Source organism: Acomys minous, assembly GCF_964271855.1.
Source record: "Acomys minous genome assembly, chromosome: 8".
Taxonomy (NCBI): Eukaryota; Metazoa; Chordata; class Mammalia; order Rodentia; family Muridae; genus Acomys; species Acomys minous.
The window spans coordinates 18419292-18441918 of NC_140489.1; the positions used below are offsets into that span (position 1 = coordinate 18419292).

The following is a 22627-nucleotide window of genomic DNA, read 5'->3' on the forward strand; positions in this document are numbered from 1 at the left end:
TTCTTGCTTTCATTAACCAAGAGATGAGATTCATCAAGTTGTAGTGGCTCACAGCAGGTCAGGACTCTCCTAAGCATCAGTTCCCATGCCAATAAAAGGGATGCGGCTGGTTTCCATGGAGCTGCGTGGAATGGTACCATAGATGCCTACTCACAGCTCAGGAGTTGGGTAGAGACCTCCATTCCTGCATAGCAGAAAAGAAGGCATTTTCTTCTCAGTTATTACGCTCGGCCTTAGCAGAGAGCTGACGTGTGTGTGTGTGTGTGTGTGTGTGTGTGTGTGTGTGCGCGCGTGCGTGTGCACGTGCGTGCGTGTGTGATATGTATAGGGGTCAGAGGACAATTTCAGGGGTTGGTCCTCATTTTCCACCTCGATGGAGTCAGGGTATCTTTGCTGCTGTGATGGACAGCCAACCTCACCAGGGATTTTCTTGTCTGCCTCCCACCTTGCTATAGGAACACTGGAAATACAAATGTGCACTGGCTTTGTGTAGGCTCTTGGAATGTGAGCTCACGCCCTCATGATTGTGCAACAAGTGCAACTCACTGAGCTTCACCCACATGCCCCCAGATCTTATTACTTATTTCTAGGTAATTCTAAAATTGCAGAAGAGTTGCAAAATTTACCAAGCTTAGAAATAGGATGGGTATCACCTTTAAACACAGTGCTGTACTGAGTGGCAGGAGAAGAGGCAGGGAAGGGGTGAGTTGGGGACTTGGGGGGACTTCGGAACGCTTTGGAACAGCCATTGAGAGATATAGATACAGTGAGGCAGCTTTGATAATTGTTGGCCGGCGCTGGAGTCTCAAATGGAGTTAAGAACCCTGAATCGAGGTCACTAAGTGTCTTCCTCTAGCAGGTTACATTTCCCTTGGGGCTAGAGATCAGCAATGGGGCGACAACCTGCCTCAGATGAGTGACCCTGGGGCCTAAGTAAGAAACAAAGACAACGGAAAGTGGAGTGAATTGGTCACCTGGGGGGACATGATGGTGGTAATTCAGGAGCTGGCACTAACACAGGTGCACAGCCGAGCCTCCAGATCCAGTTACACCGGTGGGATCTTCACATGAAACCCTTTTAAGAGGGCAGAATATAAATACTTGAATGAGTAGCATTGGGTGAGGCCTGAGCTTCAGGGTTTTCCCAAAGGTCCCCCAAGTAAATATAATGTACCCACTGGCCAGATATTGTCTTAAGAACCTAGCTACAAAAGGACTGAAAATAGAAAAAAAAAAGTTCTTCCTGTTTGCCCAAGAAGAGGAAATGAGATTGGTGAACATTAGGCAAGTTTCTTCAAAGTCCTGGTTAATCGTATTTATCTTTAAAGATTCAGAATTTAAAAAAACAAAACAAAAACAAACAAACAAACAAACAAAAAACCCAACCACTTCCATACAAAGGCCTTCCAGCAACTCTAACCTAAACTAGGTACTCCTGATGCATCCCAATATAGCACACTGATTTCTGCTTATGGTGTGATCATAACAAAAAGCTTACAATTTCCTTGCAGGGTTACCTAGGATTTATTTCTATTCTTTTTTTTTTTTTTTTTTTTTGGTTTTTCGAGACAGGGTTTCTCTGTGTAGCCTTGGCTGTCCTGGACTCACTTTGTAGACCAGGCTGGCCTTGAACTCACAGCGATCCGCCTGCCTCTGCCTCCCGAGTGCTGGGATTAAAGGCGCGCGCCTCTATTCTTAAACTGTAATCTTTATAAAGAGCAAGGAGGTGCCCTTAACATCTACCACGGCACCTGGTACATAATGGATGTGAAAGTTGTTGAACAAGCAACTGAACAATTGCACACCGCCATTGCTTGGCTCCAAATAGCACAGTTAAGTATGCAGTCACAGTGTAGAGGAGCAAGCACGCCAGGCAGGCTAATCCAGGGCACTGTGGCTGCGAGCTAATGGGAGTGTTTCAGACATCTCTGTACCACTGCCCGGCTTCTGCTTGCTCGTTCATGGTAACTTGATGCAGGAACCTGCCAACTATTGAGACCAAATATAGACCATTGTCTATTTTTTTTTAAGAGTCCCATGAACTAAGGATGGGTTTTGTATTTTTAAATGATTGAAAAGACATTAAAACAATAATGTATCATGACACGTGAAATTCCAATTCCAATATCCATTGAAACATCATACGGGGACACAGGCATTTGTTACTGTCTCTGCCTGCTCTCCAGCCGGAGTTGAGCAATTATAAATAAGAGCCTATGAAAAAAACAAAATTTCCCCCCACAATTCCTCATCGCGATCCAGAATCTTGACTTTCTCTGTGTATGAACTACCTGTATTTAACTTTTTAAAATTTAACTTAATTTAGTTTTATGTTTATTGTTGTAAGAGTGTCAGGTTCTTTGGAACCAAAATTACAGACAGTTGGTGAGCTGCCATGTGGGTGCTGGGAAACTGAACCCAGGTCCTTTGGAAGAGCAGACAGTGTTCTTAACCCCTGAGCCATCTCTCCAGCCTTACTGTAATTAATTTTTTAAAATTTATTTTTGCGTGTGAGAACGTGTGGGTGATGCGTGCCATAAAGCTTGTGTCGAGGTCGGAGGGCAACCTGTTGGCTCTCTCCTTTCAATATACGGGGAATCACAATGCGGTTTGGCTGCAAACACTTTTATCCACAGAACCATCTCGCCAGCCCCTACCTGTATTTAAACAGAAAACCCACTTAATCTAGTGCCGAGGACAAGGCATCTTCCAGGCGGTCCCACGTTTGCGGATCGCTCGCTGCCTAGGACCCTCAGACGCGCGCGCGCGCAAACACGTGGGTGACAAGTGCTTCGCTCCAGGACCCTCCTTTGTCCACGGTGATTGGCGGACCAAGCGGTCCAATCGTCTTTCCCCGCCTCTTTCCGCAGTAGCCAATCAGAGGTCCGGAGCGCCTCCTGACTACTAGACACTGTTTACTAACAGATCGAAGCTGGGGAATAAGGGGTGTGACCATTCTGGGGAGGTCAGGAGAGGGAAGGCCTCGCCCGCGCGTGCGCACCAAGGCCAGTGGGTGGGGCCGAGGCTTGGCTCTTGCCAATCGGAGCGTCCGCGCTCCTCCCTCTCCTGCCTCCCCGCCAAGCAACAACAATTCGAGCGGCGGGGCGGGGCGACCCGTGAAACGTCAGAGCCGGCCGCCCAATGGGAACGGGCGCTGGCAGACGCGCGCGCGCCGCGCCCAATAGCGCTGGGGCCTCGGGGGCGGTCCCCTTGGCTGGCTGTGGGCGGAGCGGCCAGGCGGAGGAGGTGGAGGCGCAGGGCGCGGGGTTGCGCCGTACTAGCGGTGCCCGCAGAGGGGAGGAGGCGGAGGAGCTCCGCGGTCAGAGCGGGAAAGAGGCTCGCCTCACTGTCGGAGTTGTGGCGCTGCCGCAGCTCGGCTCCTGGGGCTGTGAGGAAACGGGCGCCTGCTGTCCCATCAGGTTCCCATCGAAGCGACCCGCGCGATCGGAAAGAGGGTGAAGATGGAGGGGGAGGGCGGCGGCGACGGCGGCGGCGGCGCGGGCACTAGCGGGGACAGCGGCGGCGAGCAGCTCCTTACTGTCAAGCACGAGCTGCGGACCGGTGAGCGACCCCGCCCTCTGCCGGCAGGGCCAGCCGCGGAGGCGCGCCTGAGAGCCGCAGGATCGCGCGCGCAGGCCAAGGGGGGCGCGGACCTGGGGGGACGGGGACGGGTCCCGGGTGGGGCTTTGTGGACAGGAGCGAGTCAGGGGGTCCTGGAGGGCTCTGGGTAGGGGGCGAATAGTTTGCTCCTGCTGGGCCCCCCCCAATATCGGGCCCGGTCTGGAAAGATGCCTTCATGTTCATGTCCCCCTTCATGCACAGGTGACACATCTGTCACTGCACGCTGTCTCGAGCGAAACATGTTCTCTTGCCTCGGCGTTAGCTTGAACTCACTTTATCGTGCACCTCTGCCTGCTGTGGTCCAGGTGTGAGGAGGTGTGTGTGTGTGTGTGTACACCATCCCTAAGGGACAGCTATCCTGCGACCCATACGTGAGGGGTAGTTGGTCCCGGCTTGGTCCCGGCTTAGACTCTGGTGATGTTAAGAGGCTTCACAGTCTTCTGGGATTGAGTCCTTTCTTTTAGAGTTATTATGAAGTACTATACTCGCCTTGATTTTTTTTTTTTTTTTTGCCAGCGTCGTTTGGGAAGCAGCCTCTATAGATGTAAAGTTCTAGGTGAAAGGCTTCACTGGGCGACTTCAGCGCGCACATCCGCTGCTGGAGATCAGTAAAGCTGTGTGTGTGCAAAGCTTTTTACTTATTGGATTGCTTTTTCATTGTGTTAAGTCGGAGGCTTATTTTGGGAAATTCTTATTTGGACCAATTGGTACAGTTTCGGTCTCCCTCATCCCCATGGGGTCAGGTCTCCCCTTACACTTAAACATTTCTGAACGTCCAATGCAGTTTAAAGACTCTTTGTTGATAGTGTCAGTGGTATAAGATTATTGACACTTAAATCTGGCATATTGAAGGACTCTTCTATTAAGTAGACCCAAAAGGCAAGTGGTAGGTTCCAGGTTTAAGTCCTGTCCACTTTGCTTTTATTTGGGACAGATTGAAACAGATTGTAAAGTTATCTGTGGTCCACAGTTCATTAGGTTTTGCCATTTTAAAAGAGATTGCTCATTAGGATTCCTTTGGGTGCCAGTCTTATGACTTAGGGTAAGCTGTCAAATCTGTGGTTTCTCAAGTCATCAGTTTTAAGCACTGCAGTTTTAATTGTTCTCTTTAATGTATCTTGAGCAGGTTAGTCCATAACCTGTATAGATTCCCTTGGCTGAGCTTTTCTCTCCAAATTTAATCAATGACTGATGTTTTCAACAGGCTTTTAAGTCATTTTCTGAGTATACATTTCCAGTACTAATTTCTAGTTTACACCAGGTGCACTGTCACATGCTTTCTAGAGTGAGGATTTTGATTCCCCCCCCCTTCTTACATAATGATTCCTTGCTGTAAGTGTGGAATCATACAGTACAGCAAATGCTACCTGAAGTCTCACACTCTCAGCTGCTGATCATGGTGTAACAAGCAGTTTTTTGCTCAAGAACCAAGGGGCAATCTACATGTTAGTAGTCAGCCAACTGCTCAGCTTCTGGATTTTGCAAACAAAGCTATTTCTGTTGAAAACAGTGAGGACTGTTTTAGTCCCTTTCTTGACTAACTGTGTGAATAGTCAAGTTTTCCTTTAGAAATTTTTCCAATGGATGAGGAGACTATACTGGACTCACTAGTAATGTCAAAGTAAAGGAACAGTCATTTAAATTTATTGCTAAACAATGAACATCTGATCAGATGTAATGGTCAGAAACACTGTTAAAATGTAACTTGAGTCACTCATCCATCAACAGCCAACTGTTCTCCACTTAGCACATGGTGCTGTAATAGGTGCTAGAGCCATGTGATCTGATGAGGTCACTTCTCGGGTTGGTAGCTGATGATTGTATTGTATGCCATAGGATGAATGAAGATGCAGTTAGAAGCTCAGTGTGAGGGCTTGGAAATGGCTCCGTTATGAGCTGAGTAGCAGGGTATGCCTGGACATGGAGTCGGAAGACAGAGCGCGGAGTACCAGCTCTGCTACTTAGTCCCTGCCCTCTTCCAGCCTCACTTCTTTCATCTATAACATGTGAGAATTGAAGGAGACACTGCTAGGAAAATGTCAGTCAGGTTATTTGGCACATAGTAGGCAATAGGAGAGATGTTGGTTGGATGAAAATCTAAAAAATTACTCCATAATCAGATCTTACTGTAAAATGTATGAATTAATCTCGTGTCCCTGGAAAACAAACTAAGTCACTGAGTGGTTAGCCATTATCACACGACCTGGCTGTTATCTTTTTCTATAAGCGTCTGTGGCTTCTCAATCCTATTCAGCAGCTTGTACATACCTTCCCCATCAAAACACATAGTACTATAATAATTTCATTTACCTGGAGTTGAAGAGATGCCTCTGTGGGGTAACGTACCTGCCATGCAAATTTGAAGACCTGAGTTTGAATCCTTAGGACCCACAAAAATCTGGATATAGTACTGTATCTGTAACCCTAGTGCTTGTACAGCACCGTGAGAGCTGGAGGCAGAATCTGAGTTTCTAGAAGCTTGTTGGCCAGCCAACCTGGTGTAGACAGTGGGGAAGAGCACACGAGCCCTGTCTTAACAGAGTGGAAGGTGAGGAGGGATACAGTGGCATGTGTGTGTGCTCATACACACAGACACACACTTGCTTGTCTCCTCCTCCTCTTCCTCCTCCTCTTCTTCCTCCTCCTCCTTCTCCTCCTCCTCCTCCTCCTCCTTCTTCTCTCTCTCTCTCTCTCTCTCTCTCTCTCTCTCTCTCTCTCTCTCTCTCTCTCTCTCACACACACACACACACCTCTGTCTATCCGTCTGTGTCAGATAGTAAAGTCCTTGAAGGCAGAAACCTTTTTTTTTTTTTTTTGGTCTATTTGCAGCCTGTGGAATGTGGTAGATGTTCAAATATTTGTTGAGTGAATTCAATTTTGGAAGAAAAATAAGGGCAAGGTTTACAGATGTTAGGTCTTGGTAAATTGATGACAGTAACTATAAGAGCTGGAGCTTGAAGAATTCAAGATCAAACAAGTCAATTAAACATAAACTCTTGAGTACTTTCTGTTTTCTGGTTGAAGGTACCAAAGATGATTATGAAAATGTTTTGTGTTTAGCTGTAGAGGAAGAGACCATATAAACCAATAATCAGGATATGTATAAAGGCAACAAAAGAAAGATAAAGCAGTTAGCCTTTAAATAGTCAAATGTAACTGTTGAACACAAGTGGAAAATGAGATTATGTTACTTACTCATTTATTCAACAAATATTTTGTCACCTCTTATGTAGTGAGTGCTGTTTTAACTGCTGTGATTAATAGTGTGGCTTTGCCACTGGAAAGACAGGTCTGAGGAATCACCAGCACCAGACTTCACATTGTCTCTGCTGCACCTTAAATATCTTCTAGTCCATGTGCCAAGTTTCGTCCCTGCTGTCCACTTTCCCTCCACGAAATAGAAAATGGACAGCATTGAAATTCTACATTTTATGACGTCAGCTATTGAAAGACACCATCCTTTTGTCAGTTTCAGTTAAATTTTGAGACATGGTCTTTATTGGCTTAGTTCTGATCAGGTGTCTGCTTTTGACTCATTTAATTAAGACTAGATGATAGGATCATGTCCTACTAACATGCCAGCAACGACTGCAAACCCATGGATAAACTAAACTTTTAGAGGAGGACGGGCTGCTTGGAAGATAATTCATTTGATTCTGTCTTTGGGAGACTCCCTATCATTAAGGAGAGGGTTGCAGAAGGTAATCTATTGTGTAGTAACAATGGAAACTCTAATGGCTTATAGACTGTGACTTCTGTTTGTTAGGCATGTGCGAATTGCTTAGTTGATGGTTCTGACTCAGACCCTCATCTTGGAGAATTTTCATGAGGCCCCATCCTTAGATGAAGAGCTAGGAAATTAATGATTGTTTCAGAGAGGGGAGAATAAGTCTTCTCCAGGGGGATGACCCCCTAATCTAATACCAGCAGTTATCTCTAAAATCATATACATATGAGCAACACTAAGTGGAGTCAGCCGGTTACATTTCTAGATTTATTTGTATATCTGTAGCAATAGTAATTAAAAAGGGGTCCCACGGGGGTGTGGTGGCGCATGCTTTTAATCCCACCACCCAGGGAGGCAGAGGCAGGCAGATCGCTGTGAGTTTGAAGCCAGCCAAGTCTAAAAAGCAAGCTCAGGGCAGCCAAGGCGACACAGAGAAACCCTGTCTTGAAAAAACAAACGAAAAGAAAAGAAAAGAAAAAAAAGTGGTCCCAGGTTTGAGAGGGAGCAAGGCAAGAGGTACAGGAAAGTTGGAGGAAGAAAAGGCATGGGAAGATGGATGATAAATATAATATACATATATGAAATTTTAAAAATAAAATTAAAAGCCTCCAAAATAGTTAAGATGCTACCCAGAGCTACAGTCAGCTGAACTTACCTAGGGCTGGTGACTCTCTTGAAAGACTGCTCATTCACGTGTGCTTGGCAGGCTGTATCCAGCTCCTGTCTCTGGGCCTTTCCATAAAGGAAAGACACAGAAGCTGGCTTCTTCCCAAACGAGGATTCAGGAGAGCAAGGTGCAATCTACATGTTGCTTTTGTTAAATAGCTTTATCTAAGGTATACAATTTACATACCATACAATCCCTTTTAAAGTATGGAACAAATTGTAGCATAGTTACAGAGATAAAACCATCAAAGTAATTTAAAACATTTTTCTCAACCTATAAAGAAACTTCATACCCATTTACATTAGTCATCCTGCATTCCTACTATCCAGGGCTAGCCATTAATCTATTTTCTGTCTATACATTTGCCCATTATTTTATTATAGTATAGTTGTGCACTTTTGTAGCTGTATTTTTTCACCAGAATTATTACTAAGATCCATCCACAATATGACAGTTTTTTTGTTGACAAATTGTATTTCCTTGTATTAGATAGATCATACTCTGTTTACCCATTCAGTTGATTGACATTTGGGTTATTTCTACCTTTTGTAACCACAGATATATAGATTTTTTTTTTTTTAGGTTCTCAACTTTATTCCATTGGTCTATATGTCTCTCTTTAGTACCATAAAACTGCAAGCTACAGACTTAGTTTTGAAGTTGGAAAGCATACATCTTCCAACTTTCTCCTTTCCAAGAGTGTCTTGGTTATTTTGGGTCCCTTGATTTTCCATATGAATTTAGCATGAGCCTGTCAGTTTCTTCAAAGAAGCTATTTGGGTGATGTTCTGATATAGATTGCACTGACTTAATGGATTAGTTTTGAGAGTGTTGGCATCTTAGCAGTGTTAAATCTGGTCCATGAACATGGGATGTCTTTCTGCTTGTGTCACTCTTCTTTCATTTACTGGACAGTGTTGTTTTGTTGTTTCCAGAATGTAAGTTTGTCCTTCTTTTGTTCAATTTATTCCTAAATATTTCATTTTTTGGTGCATAATAATATAATTGTAATGAAATTCTTTTCTTTTATTTTTGGAATGTTAATTGTGTCTAGAGATCTATTGTGTCCTACAACCTTGCTGACAAGGTTTCTCTGTGTCTTGTCCTGCCTGGACTCTCTTTGTACTCCAGGCTGGCCTCAAACTCACAGCAATTTGCCTGCCTCTGCCTCCCTGAGTGCTGGGATTACAGGCATGTGCTTTATGTCCAGCTTGTCTTAGTATTTTTATTCACTAGATTATATTGTGATTATCTTTATATACATATTTACATATATATATATATTTGCACACACACACACACACACACAGAGAGAGAGAGAGAGAGAGAGAGAGAGAGAGAGAGAGAGAGAGAGAGAGTGTTTTACTTCTTTCTTCCCAGTATGAATGCTTTTTGTGTCATTTTCTTGTTTAATTGCCCTGGATAGAGATGTTAACTACACTATTCAGACATCCTTGTCTAGTGCCTTACGTAGCAAGAAAGCTTTAATCACCCATCACTAATTATAGGGTTGGCTGTGGGTTTTCCATGATGCCTGTATAAATTGAGAAAGTTTCCTTCTGTTTCTAGTTTGGGCATTCTTTTTAATTGCAAAAGGGTGCTGGATTGTGTCCAGTGCTTTTTCTCCATCGTGAAATGATGATGTACTTTTGTTTTATTGATGAGGTTTATTTGTATGATTGATTATTGGGTGTTATGGTGGCCTCATATTCTGGGATAAACCCTATGTGATCATGATCCGTTTTACATGCTTCTCAAGTCAATTTACTGTTATTTTGTTGAAGATGTTTTGTTCATTGTTTTTCAGAGGTATCTGCTTTATTTTGTGATGGCTCTCAAAGAGTCTTCTTGACTTTTTATTTTATTTTATTTTTTGCCACCAACTACAGATTTCCATAGAGAGTTTGATTGCTGATATTCTTATTTGGAATCTTTTAAGTAAAGAATTAACAAAGGTCAGAGGATAGGCTGTAAGTTTTGAAGCTGCTCCTGGTTAACTTGCTGTATGACCTGGAGTAAATTATCTGCCTTTCTGAGCCTAAATTTTCTTATTCCCAAAGCAAAAGTGTTGGGTAGGATGGCATCCAGACTGCTCACCAGAAGTAAGATGGTGTTTTATGGAATTCCTGTGCGATAGACGATGGTCAAAAATTGTTATTTGCTTTTAAGAGTTACCAGATGAATCATGTAGAATTCCACTGAAAATGAACAGTCCCCTGTTGTGTATGGAGTTGGTTCTTTCTTTCCACCTTCATATAGGTTCCAGGGATTGAACCTAGGCCACTAGGTTCACCTGCCAAGCTTGCCACCCCTTCACCCCCCAACCCCCACACCCCCCAACCTGCCCCTCAACTAGATGCTTGACAGTCTAAAAGAAAATCCCTTAAAATTTTTTTTTATTGTGAATGTCAGAGATTGAGAAAATAATCTAAGCAAAGAGAATGGCATGTCAACGTCATGTCAAAGGGGATTCAAGTGTCTGGGGAAAAGCCTCAGGTGATCTGATGTTGTATCAACACTAACATTAACCTCTGCTGTAGAGCAAGGAAGCTGCTTAGAACTGCAGACAGATGTATTTTGATGGGCAGAGTGGAATTCTTTCATGTGAACAAGAGATTTGTGTGAGCTCCTCTAGGGAAAATCTGACACCTTTTTGTGTTGGTTGAATTTTGCACTAAATTTTGGGTTGAGAGATGTCAGTCCTCAAGAGCGTGGGAGGGGAGGGAAGAGGCTGCCACAGGTATCAGCTTTGAATTCTCTGAATGATTTACAGATCTTTGTATTCACCAAAAAGGTGTAATAACTCCTGCGTTTATCTTGTTTGTCAGGGAACATGAATAGGTTCTAAAATAGAAGCTTAACCCTGCTGCGTTTGTTTCTAGCAGTGCCCCTCTTGTAGCTCTTTCTCCTCAAATCAAACGAGTTCTCTGGTCTTCAGATATCCTTAAAACTGTAAGTGAACTCTCACTTTTTCCTCTTTTTTCAATCATCTGTTAGACATTGTCCCTTGAGATAGAAGGGAGAATAGGGAGATAACTTTGTGTGTTTATGTGTGCCTGGAGCTCACTTTTTCTAGGCTGGCTGGCCAGAAAGCCCAAGGAATCTGCTTTTCCTTCCAGTAAGGGGGTACATTCAAATGCCATCACTTCCATCTTTTCTTTCTTTCCTTTTTTTTTTTTTTTTTTTTTTTTAAGACAGGGCCATAACCTTGGCTGTCCTGGAACTTGCTGTGTGACTTCATAGAGGTCAACCTACTTAGGCCTCTGAAGTGCTGGGATTAAAGGACCACCAGCTTGTCTGTGGGTGCTAGTAATCTGAATACAGGTCCACATTGCAAACATTTTACCCACAAAGCCATCTTTCTAACCCTCAAGTTTCCAGTTTTTGTTTTTAGTATAGTACTTAGTATTGTAGTTACTTTATAACATTCAAGTTTTGTCCAAGTGGGCCTCTAAATGGTATTTTAAATATGAAATTGTTTGGAATAGAGAAAGTAAACTTGGTACTTAAAATAATTCTATCATTAGCTATTTTATTTAAAAGTCTTTTGTGACTGGGTTTTCACTTGTAGCTTTCCTGCTCCAGCATCTCTCTCCTGATGTCTCCTGGACCTCTCCCATGGCTGAATCCCCTATTTCCTCTTCTCACTCCTCCTCCCCTGGCTGGCAGGAAGTCCAGCCCTATTCTCTCCCCTGGCTGTAAGCTATTTTCTTGGCATATCAGGGGACAATTGGGGAGCAATGTTTATATAACATTGAGACAGGAAATTCTCAGAACAAGGATTGCAAGCAGATGTAGGGGGTACAGAAATCAGCATTTGGATTATATAATAACCTTATGCCTAGACACTGTTGTGTTGTTGTTGTTGCTTTTTTTTTTTTTTTTTAGACTTGCCAAGTAGGCTTTATACTAACTGGCTAATAAACCCCAGAGATCTGCCTATTTCCATCTTACAAGTATGGGCCACTTGTAATCTATGTGTTCCTGACCTGAAAATAATGTAAATAATATTTTTAATACCAAATTATTTGCAACATAGAGGAGTGTGTATTCTAGTTATGAAACTCAGATTTTTTTTCCTTGCATGGGTTCTGGGGATCAAGGTGAGGTCACAAGCATGTTACTAGTTGAACGATCTCCTTAGCCTGCGATGAACTCTGTGTGGTAGGCTGAATAATGACCTCTATTCCTCTTCCTGAAGATACCTACGTTCTAAACCCAGGAGTCCTGGGGTAGGCTGCATATTACATTGCAAAACAAACTTTGCATGTGTGATTAAGCATCCTGGGATTGGGAGATTGCCTTGGTTTATCTAATCACACTAGTGGGAAGATTGATGTGCCAAAGACAGAGGTGACTTGTGGGTGGAAGCTGACCAGCGTGATGTCATTGCTTAGAAGGGTTGAGACCTACAGCCTCTGGACATTGGGTAACTGATTTTTCTCTAGGATGTTTCAGAGGAACACAGCTCTGCGGTCACTTTGATTTCTACTTCAGTTTTCAGACTTCTGATTTCTAGAACTGCAAGAAAAGAAATTCATATTGTTAACAAAACATCGAACTTATGTTAATGTTCCCAGGAGCAACAGGAAGCTATAACAGTTTCCTGAAGACGGGTTGAACCAGCAGCTCAGTTTCCTCCAAGAGACAGTTTTGCCCAAGTGTGGTGATTGCAGAACATGGACCAGTAAATTAAACCATTTATGTTGAAAATAGTAGCCGCGCCATTCTTTGTAGAGGTAGAACGTTGTCCTTTCTGAGGCCTCCAGATGTGACATTCCTTTCTGATTTACCCTAAAGCTAGCTGTGTTGCTTTGAACCAGCTGTTTTGTTTTTCATAGGAATGCTCTGAGTGGGTGCCTGAGTAGATATGCCCCCCCCACCCCCAAAGGTTCTTACAATAACCCAGGCTAGCCGCAGCTTGCAATGAACCTCCTGCTTCAGTTTCCCAAAGCTGGGATTCCAGGCATGCGCCAGTATTTCTGACCCTAGAAGACTTGTATTAGGTGGGTGGCACACAGCGTCTGACAGTGTGATTGTAGCCTTAGTTTTCTTTTCATGTCAGTTGTGCTTTTACTTTCTTTTCTTTATTTAATCTTAATATTTTTTTTATATTTTCCATACCAAAGTGTGGCTTAAAAGATATAAATAAGTACCATTATATTTAAATACATATATACATAGCACAAATAATATGGAAAATATGGGAAGACAGTCGACTTTCTAGTGCTTTACTTTGCCATTCTATTTTTTTCTTATCCTAAAGAAAAGAAAGTGAATTCTCTAAATAGTAGAACTTTTATTTTTTTGATCAGATACAAAATGATAAATCAGTAAAATAAAGCCATACTTAAAGGAATTCTGTAGGCAAAAAAGTACGAGACTGCACAGAGCTCTCTTTATATGAGGCATTTTTTTACATCAGTGGAAAATCCCAGCATTAACTAAAATTGTCAGTTGATGCACTCTGTCCTCTAACCATGGAAGTAATCTGATCTGATATTACATTTCTTAAAGAATGTAATTCTTTAGAATTCTAAATAATTATTTAAAATACATTGTAAAGTAAGTGTTACTGCTGTCCAAATCCACTGAGTTTTAGCAGTGTACTAACAAACTTCCATGATCTTATCTTGTTTTTCCTTTACACTCACACCATTTATTTGTAAGCAGTTATAGTTAGGATTAGGATGGAACAAACCTAATTGGCCACCTACATATAAAATTTAAAATTTTGACCTAAGGTTTTCATTATAAACTGGGCAAAGCCATGGTGGTTTTTATTCATCCATTTGAGGATTATTGGATTTTTAGTAGAGAACAGTTAGAAATGGCTTCTGCCATCACTGTCTAATGTTTGACACAGAGACCCTGTATATCTGATCATATAACTAACTTTAGAATTGCAGTTGTCATAAATAGCTTCAGAGTTTGTCTAATGGACACAACATTGTGGGGTGGATGAGGGGAGCCTATGGATGCATAAGCTTAGAGCCTGGCTATCATGGATGGGGTGAAGGACCACAGAACAAAGCATTTCTGTCAAAGGGGCAGCACAGATGGTTCAAAAGTCAGAAATGGCTTGGTATACTGAGGTTTTTGTATGAAGGCTTCTGGCTAGACTATCATATCCAAGAAAGCTACAGGAAATGTGACTGGAATGGCAGCAAGGGTCATTTAATGCAAGATTTAGTAGCTTATGATACACTATTTGGGCATTGTGCATAAACATGAAGCTAACTGGGAACTGATTATATTAATTTGTGTTGTAAGAAATTATTCCCACTGCTTGGAGGGGGATGTGTGAAGAGGACCAGCTAGGACGCTATTGTAGAAATTCAGATAGAATATAAAGGTTAAGATTAAGTGGCAATTGATATTGAGAATTGTGAATATAATTGAGAAGTATTTAAGAGGCAGAATAAATAAGAACATGGCATTATATTGATATGAGCTTTTTGGTGAGAGCAAATGTGTTTGAAGATACTGTTCACTGAGACAGTGTGTTGATTTCAGTTTGCTTTAATAACTTATCATAACTCACACTTGGGTTGCTCTTGGTCTTCAGGACCTGACTGGGTTCACTGCTTAGGGTATCCAAAATGGAGACCTAGGGGTTAGCCAGACTTGAATTTTGTTTGGAGGTTCTGCATACTTTCAGGTTCCACCTTCTTGTTGCTAGAATTCAGGGCCTGTAATTGTCACACTCAAGTTCAGTTTCCTTGTTGGCTGTCACTGAGGACCACTGTAAGCTTTTAGAATTTAGATGGTATACATTCGTTTTCCAGCACCTTCTCTTCCTTTAACCCAGCAAAAGCATGCCAGTATCTTCAGGTACTTTGGCTTTGGCCTTTGGGTCTCCTCTCCCCTATAGGCCTAGCTTTAAACAGGCTCATGTGATTAGCTTAGGCCTACCTGGTTATTGTCCCATTTATAAGATCATTTAATTTAGTACTTCACATATATAAAGTTCCTTTGTTACAAAAGTGATCAATTTACTTGTTCTCGAAGGAGAATATATGAAGAATAGAGTGACTGGGGTTTCTAGATGGTGAACGAGGAAAGATGGATATATAAGTTTTCATAAAGCATAGGACCCAGTTTAACAGACTAAAGACTAAAGTAACTTTTAGGGGCCTTTGTCATATTCTGTTGGATATATATGGTAGTGATTATGGATGATGAAACCTTACATGTTGTAGTACCTGCTTGAACTCATTTAAGTCAGGCACTAACACTGTGAAGCTAGTCCTGTTATTGTTACTCTGGTTGCACAGATGGGAAGCCGAGTCTTAGAGAGGAGACTTGCTCAGTGTTACCCAGGGAGTGAGTAGAAGGATCAGTTTTGAAACCCAAGCTGGTTTGGGATCAAATAAGAATCCTGGTGTTACAAAAATGTAAGTACACTTAAAGCCACTTAGTAGGGAATATCTCTTTCAGAGATGCTATAGAAAGGGGACTTAGAGCTGAGTCCTGAAAAGCCAAATAAAAGTAAAGAATCGTTAAAAAAAAAAAGAAGAAGAAGAAGAAGAAGAGCTGCTAAGAAAGAACACAGAGGAAGAGGCTGGAGAAAACCTAGCAAAGTCTGTGGTGGTGTGAATGCGTACTAAAGAGGGCGGGTGTGTGTGTGTGTGTATGTGGGGTTGGTGATTCTGTTGACCACAAGGTGGCTTTGTTAAGGTCATTCTGCTGGAAGTTGAGGGGGGAAAGTTAGATTGGGATGGGCTGAAGAGTGGATTGCAAGTGAGGTAACTTTTGAGATACTTTGTTCTGGAGGGGATTGAAATAGGGTCTTCAGGGAGGGTTACATGCTGTTTCCTTGCTTTAAGGTGGCTAAAGCACCTGTGTGTCACAGAGACTGAAACTGCACTAGACCCTAAGTGACGATGTCAAAAACCCTGAGAAGGAGGTAGCAGTTAGTTTACCTGGGGCTGGAGCGCAGGTTGGTGTTTGATAAGAAAACTGCTTCTGTTATAAAAGGAAGGGGAAAGGATACAGGTGCATTTGTAGATTTGGTGACAGGAAGATAAGGACGTTTTAAGGGCACAATTGTTTTGTCCCTTTGTGAATTGTAAAGAAAAGGCAATTCTTTATTCAAGAGAAATAGCTTCATTGTTTAAAAAAATGCTATTCTGATCTTTGAAAAAAATTCTAAGATACAGAAAACCAGCATAAGATTATTTTGTTTGCAGGCTGTGCAGAGAAACTTGTAGTGTGTTGCCCAACAGCTTACTGAAGAGGTTTTTCAGGCCCAGCCAATCAGACATCTCTATGTTTTCTGTGGTCAGAGACCTGAACATGGTCTCTGGCTCATGCCACATTCTTAGTAAGCTTAATTTTCTATTTCTTCCTTTTAAAATATTCTATGTTTAGTTTAGTTTAGTTCTAAATTATGCTTATTTAGTACATGTATTAGAGGGAAAAGCAGTTAGTTAGTTACTGCTTTGTCCACATTTTGGTTTTGACTCAGGTTTGGATATGTTTTGTCTGTAATTCCAGAATCACTTGGATAGGCTGTAAAACACTGCTGTCTTATACCTCCCGAAAACACTAAGTCTTTAAGGGAAGTGATCACAGCAGTAAGAGAAAAGTGGGCTGCATTGTTTTAAAGTGCACAGATATTAAATATAACTTTGTTTGCCTGCCAGTGCTCTCCAGAGACATGGTTTGAGGCCCAACCACAAATCTAAACAGCTTCAGAACAGTTTACCACCTGGCAGTTAAAGGGAACCCAATGTGCTAGCGATTTCACCGATTTTTTTTTTCAAGCTCCCGTGCATTTACTAGAATCGCATTAGTCGGACTTTGTAGACAAGAGTCAAGGCTGTAGCGTTCAGTTAAGTGTGTGTTGTTAGGACTATGCAGGACACTTCCTAACTGTAGCTTATCTGGTAAGTTTATTTATAAATATTTTCTCCCATGACAGAAAAGGGGGAAAAACAAACCCTTCAAAAAGCAGCAGCAGAATTTTTTTTTCCTCACTGCATACAATTGTCACATTTGGACTGAAATGAAATTAACCCAAGAATATTTTGTTTTGTAATGCTGAATAATCAAGGATAAGATTTTATGGGAAGAGCTATTTTATAATCTTACTTGGTGGGTCCCAGAAAATGAGATCATAAAATACACATTTTCTAGTTGGTATACTAAAAGCAGACTTTTAAGCATATTAAATACAGAGGATCAAGTCAGATTGCGTTCTACACTTACTAAACGATTAGCTACTTCACATTTTATCCCCCTTCCCTGTTCTCCTTCCCAGAAACATATTTGGGCCTTCTTAAAATATGAGCCAGCTTGCCAACCAGTCAACCGTCCCAAGTCCTCTAATTGCTGTTATCTTTCCTTTTTGCACAGGTCTTTGGATGGGCTTTTTATTCTACTAGTTTCTATGTTTTTCTCTCCCTTCACTCTGATATGCTTTAATATTAGGCCTCCATCTCCAGGAAAACTGTAGTAATCTCCAAAGTTACTTAGCATGTCCCTCTTATGGGATGTCTCAGTTTGAATCTGGCTTTCCTCCTTTGGAGCACCTGGTGCTTGAGTGTTGCTACTGGTCTCCTTGTTTAACAACAGAATGCTCTTCTGGCTCTTTCTCCCACTGGCTTGCCCCTCTCCTTCCACTGCTGTCTCTCTGATTCTCTCTACAATTCTCTCTCTGGTTCAGCCCTCTTTTCTTGTACCTGCTCTTGCAGGGAGATCAAGATATTATCATTGCTTGCATCATTAGCCAAGTTTGTTTTTATTTTAGATCTTGTATTCCTTATCATTCACTTCACTGTACATATAACATTTAGATTATCCACAGATACCTTAGTCTCTCAAGCTAAACAGTGTTTCTTCTTCCAGCCTTCAATGCCTTATTTTGTGACATTGCTATCCTCATCCTGCCAAGACCCTAGTTAGAAACACTGGATCTGCCCGCACCCCCTGTGTGTGCTTCTGGCTCACCAGTTTACTCTTCCTGTTGTGTTAATTATAACTGAAGTATCTCCTGTATTTATTTCTTGCTCACTGTTGAGATGGCACAGTCTTGTTCAGTGTCTTCTTTTTTTTTAAAGACAGTTCAGTGTCTTAATGATTAGAGCTAAAACTTACAGGCACCATTTTGTGTGGAGGGCACTTGAGGGTGGCAGTGTCACATCTGTTTGATGGATATTGTAACTTCTATCCCTTGGTGCACGGTCTCCCAACCAGTTCGTCTCACTTTAGAGTCCGAGTATAGCTGTGTCAGCATCAATCCATTTCAGGTTGGTGGCATTTACTTTGATGGACACATGCTGCATATTTTGTACTTTCATCTTAAGACATTGATTCTTGTTCTGAGGCTTAGGTTCCTGGTGGGAGCTGGCTCAGCAAGCACAAATATGTGCCTCCAAAGAGGAAAGACATTAATAGTCTGCTGGGGCAATCTTTAACTAATGGGGTGTGGGAACTAATAAGATATGCACTTCTCTGTATTGATTTTAGAGTGGAAAATTCTCAGAGCCATTCCCTCTGCTCTTCAAAAGAGCTGGATTCGATTGAGTTGATAATGTAGCTTTGTTTCTCTATTTTGCTCTTTTCATTTTCTCCTTATTTCATCTCATTGGCATTACTTGCCAAAATAACCACATGTACAGCAGTCCGGGATATGACTGTTAGTGTCTATAAAGTGGCTTAAAAAGCATAACACTAGGGAAACCCCAACAAGGACCCCATTGTTGGTAGCAGTGGGTGCTGTTAAAGCTGCCAAATGGGACAGGATCAGGACTAGCATGGAGAAGAAAGGGAAGAGTTGTACATGTGTAAGAGCTTGCGTGTTTGGGGACAGTGGTAATATTAAGTCCCCCACGTTGACTGATTCTGCTTTTGAAACCTTGGAAACAAGAAAGAGGATTCTCATGGAAGCCTTTGGAAAGACTCTCAAAGCCTATGGGCATAGCAGACTATGGTAAAATATTGGACTCAGGATTTAATCATAAGGGTAGCAAAGCCTTGTGCCTTTTGTACTGTTTGTATTATCATTTGGGCTTAACTGCAATTGTTTCTCAGAACTCCCTTTTGGATTTTGGGTTAACACTGATCATAATTAACATTTTAGGTGAGATAAGACAAGGGGACAGAAATGAAACAGCAGTTGAGTTCTTTCCCCTGGTGGTATGAAGTTCTGTTCTAGCCCTCATGTGTTGCTGCTAGCTAATCGGCTGTATCACATTGTTGGCGTGGAGCATCGGGGCAGCCCTGCAGTTCCCTTGAATTACCTCCATCAGCTTCTGGGCATCTAGGGCCAGTGTATCTAGCTAGCTTCCCGCAGGTCACTGGCATCATTGAGGTTAGAGCTCTGCAGATACTTACAGACACATATGTTCATCCTGCTGGACGCCAGCTTGTTCTCAGGCTTCTAGTTTGTTCTTGCTCTTGACCTCTTCAGAATGACTTTCTTTTCAACTGCCTGCCCTGCTGTCCTTAACCCTAGCTTCAGATGTAGAGCAAACAGACTCCAAAGAGACCAACTCCCAAACCCTATTTAAGCCTCTTATTACATATCATTTACAATAGTTATTCCTTTTTAGAAATATTCTTTTAACAGATGTTCAAGGCCAAGGACAGGGCCCTAATATGGAAAGAATAGGACTCTTAGATGTCAGAAGGGACATTTGGCTCAAGTTCAACAAAATGCTAGACAAGAACAGACCTTGGTTCTTTGGAGGCTGTACAAAGATACTGTTGACCGGAATGTCTCACATTTTTGTTCTTAAGGTTTGCACTGTATCTTCCCTCAATTCCCCTAGAACAGTAACTAGACATAAGTCTCAATATAGCTTAAGCAGGGTTGTCATGTTCTTTTTCTGGGGGAAAATAGATAATTCCATTCCAGCACCTGGTCTTATACATACGAACAGAATAGAAGGATTGTGTGGAAGAAGTGGATCTGGGAGGTACTGAATGGAGCAGGGGTGGTAAGGTAGAAGGGAAATAGGCTGAATAAGGGATAAGGTAATTAACCTTAAGTCTAGTTTATTAACGAAACTCAGAATTTAATAGCCTAGTCACCTTGTCCTAATGTACTGCTGGATGATCTCTTGAAGCTTGGACATGAGCTTTTCGCAGATTATGGTCTGAAGTCTCAGAGAAGAGGGAGAACTGGATGGACTTAGGATGGACTTAGTATATGAGACAAGAAATACACTCTCTGACACATATGTTCAAAGGAGGGCCCGAAGAAGAAACTTCCCCCTGTTAGTAAAGAAGTTTCTAGTGAAGCATACGGTCAGGAATTGCTAAGAATCCCATTCTGCAATTGGATTTTCATAGGATTCAGTAATATTTATAGAAATGATAGTATTCAGTGGCAGAGACAAGAAGATTGTATAGTGCTTTCCATTGGGAGCAGAGGGGGATATAACTGTTAAGACCGGCTGGAGTAGCATTTAGGACGCCCTTACGGATATGTAGGAAATGGCTGATAAGGCATGAAATGCAGGCATTGCTCAATAGTGTGAGTCACACTTTCATCTCTGAGGAATATGAACCTTCAGTTGGCTTTCACTTGTTGGGTTATTGTTGCTTGAAGCCTTGCTCCTCACTTCGTAGCAATCATGGAAGTGACAAGAAACTTCGCAGTCTATCTTTTAAGATCTAGGTAACTTCCTCATCACCATTAGGTACTAGCAACTATATCCCCTGTAAGCCCAGTAACAAAAGGCAGGAAAGGATTTTGTTAGTTGCCGCCTTAAGCGTTACCAGTTACACCGTCTTCACTCTCACTCTTCTATCGTAGGTTTTGACTTGTTCCTCCCCAACAGTGTCTAGTCTCAAGCACGTCCCTTGTGTATCTTTTCTTTTTCTGCCCCAGGGTTTCTCCAGTGCCCACTCAGCAGGAGATGCGGATAGGAGGGTCTGTAAGCAGGAAGTGCTGGTAGTGTAGGAAGTTAATCAAATCCTGTAGCAACTTTTATCTAGTAGGGGCAGAACCCATTAAAGACATGTTTCTCTCCACCTTTCCAGTCATCCAGAGAGTGCCATGCTAGCACCATTAAGCTCCAGTATGCACAGTAGTGACCATGGCAGCGAGGACCCTTGGATTGACGTATGCAACATTTGGTTTCACACTCCTGGGTCTGTTATTTCTTTCAATTAAATTACCTGTAATACAGTGTTCTGATGTTCCTTTGGGGGAAGACAGGTTCAGTTGTCATTTGTGTATGTATTTTTTGTCTGCCTGTCATCCATCTGTCGGTCTCTCTATCCATCCATCCACCATCCATCCGTCCTCCATCCATCAATCCAATTACAGATTAGAAAAAAAGAGGCTTAGAATTGTGAAAATAATTATCACGCATAGCTTTAATAAGTGGTAGGGCTTGAGTTCTGAACCGAAACCATACGAAGCAAACATTTCTCCTTGATTGAACCTCTTCCTCATCTTTGAAGATGAAATTGATAAGCCTTAGTTAGCTTGTTCAACATTCTCACTGGTCTTGTCCTGTTGCCTGTGGGTTGGACTGGTTGTTTATAGTTCACCAGTCTAAACTTGCTGGTCACATGCTCATGGCTGTGCTAACTAATCCCATCCTTCCTCTCCCTGTGCTTCACTGTGCGTGCACCCCCACTGCCTACTTGGAACATGTCTGTGTACTTCTGTTTCTTTTCTGAGTTCAGTCAACCCTTGTTTTATTTGTTCCTTTTTAGTATGTTTGACTCTTCCTATTCTTAGCTTTTATGTTTCTTCCTCAGGATTATTTTTTTCTTCATATCCTAACTGTTTTGTTGAAGATTTTAAGTTCAGTTTGGAGTGCCATATTCCTGTTTTGTTTAGCTGTATATGTGTTTCTTTGTTGTTGAGAAGGAGAGGTTTCAGCAGCTGAAATATATCATTTTCTGATAAACATTTAAATTTTTTAAAAAATTGGTTATTTGTTCACTTTACATCCTGATTATAGACTCCTCTCTCTCTTTTCACCACCCCTCCCCAACTCCTCAGAAAAGGGGAGCCCCCATTTACCTACCCCAGTTCACCAAGTTGCATCAGGACTGAGCACTTCCTCTTCCCCTGTGGCCTGGCAAGGCAGCCCCGCCTAGGGGGAAGTGATCAAAAAGCAGGCAATAGAGTCCATGTCAGAGACAGTCTCCCCCCGTCATTATGGATCCACATGAAGCCTGGGCTGCCCTTCTGCTACATTTGTGTATGGGGCCTAGGTCCAGTCTATGATGGCCCTTGGGGGTGCTTCAGTCTTCACAAGCCCCTCTGGGCCCTGGTTACTTGGCTCTGTTGGTCTCCTTGTGGAGCTCCTGTCACTCCAGGTCCTTCTATCTATTTCCCCCCTCCCTCCCCCCCCCCACACTTTTCCCCAAGACTCCCTAAGCTTTGCCCGTGTTTGGCTGTGAGTCTCTGAATCTGTTTTGATTCGCTGCTGGGTGTAGCCTCTCTGAGGACCAACCAATGCCTGGCCCAACCTGAGACCCACCCCATGGGAGAGAGCCAGCCCCTGACACTATTAAGGATACCCTCTATGCTAGCAGACAGGAGCCTAGCAGAGTTGTCCTCTGATAAACATTTTTACAGTAGTTTTCTGTAGCTGCTGCTGCCTCCCTTTCATCCTCCTCCCCTTCCTCCTCCTCTCCCT

General features: G+C 42.4%; 1 protein-coding gene across 2 annotated transcripts in view; it reads left to right on the plus strand.

Annotated features, from left to right (window-relative positions):
* The first annotated feature begins 3220 nt into the window (after positions 1 to 3220).
* RPS6KA5 (ribosomal protein S6 kinase A5) overlaps positions 3221 to 22627 on the plus strand; it is a 169003-nt gene continuing 149596 nt past the window's right edge. The window contains exon 1 of one of the 2 annotated variants that reach the window (XM_084791764.1): positions 3221 to 3561. In XM_084791764.1, the coding sequence (XP_084647890.1) occupies positions 3462 to 3561 (100 nt within the window). In that variant the 5' untranslated portion in view covers positions 3221 to 3461. The remainder of the gene's footprint in view (positions 3562 to 22627) is intronic. The other variant, XM_084791763.1, reaches the window with a different exon arrangement.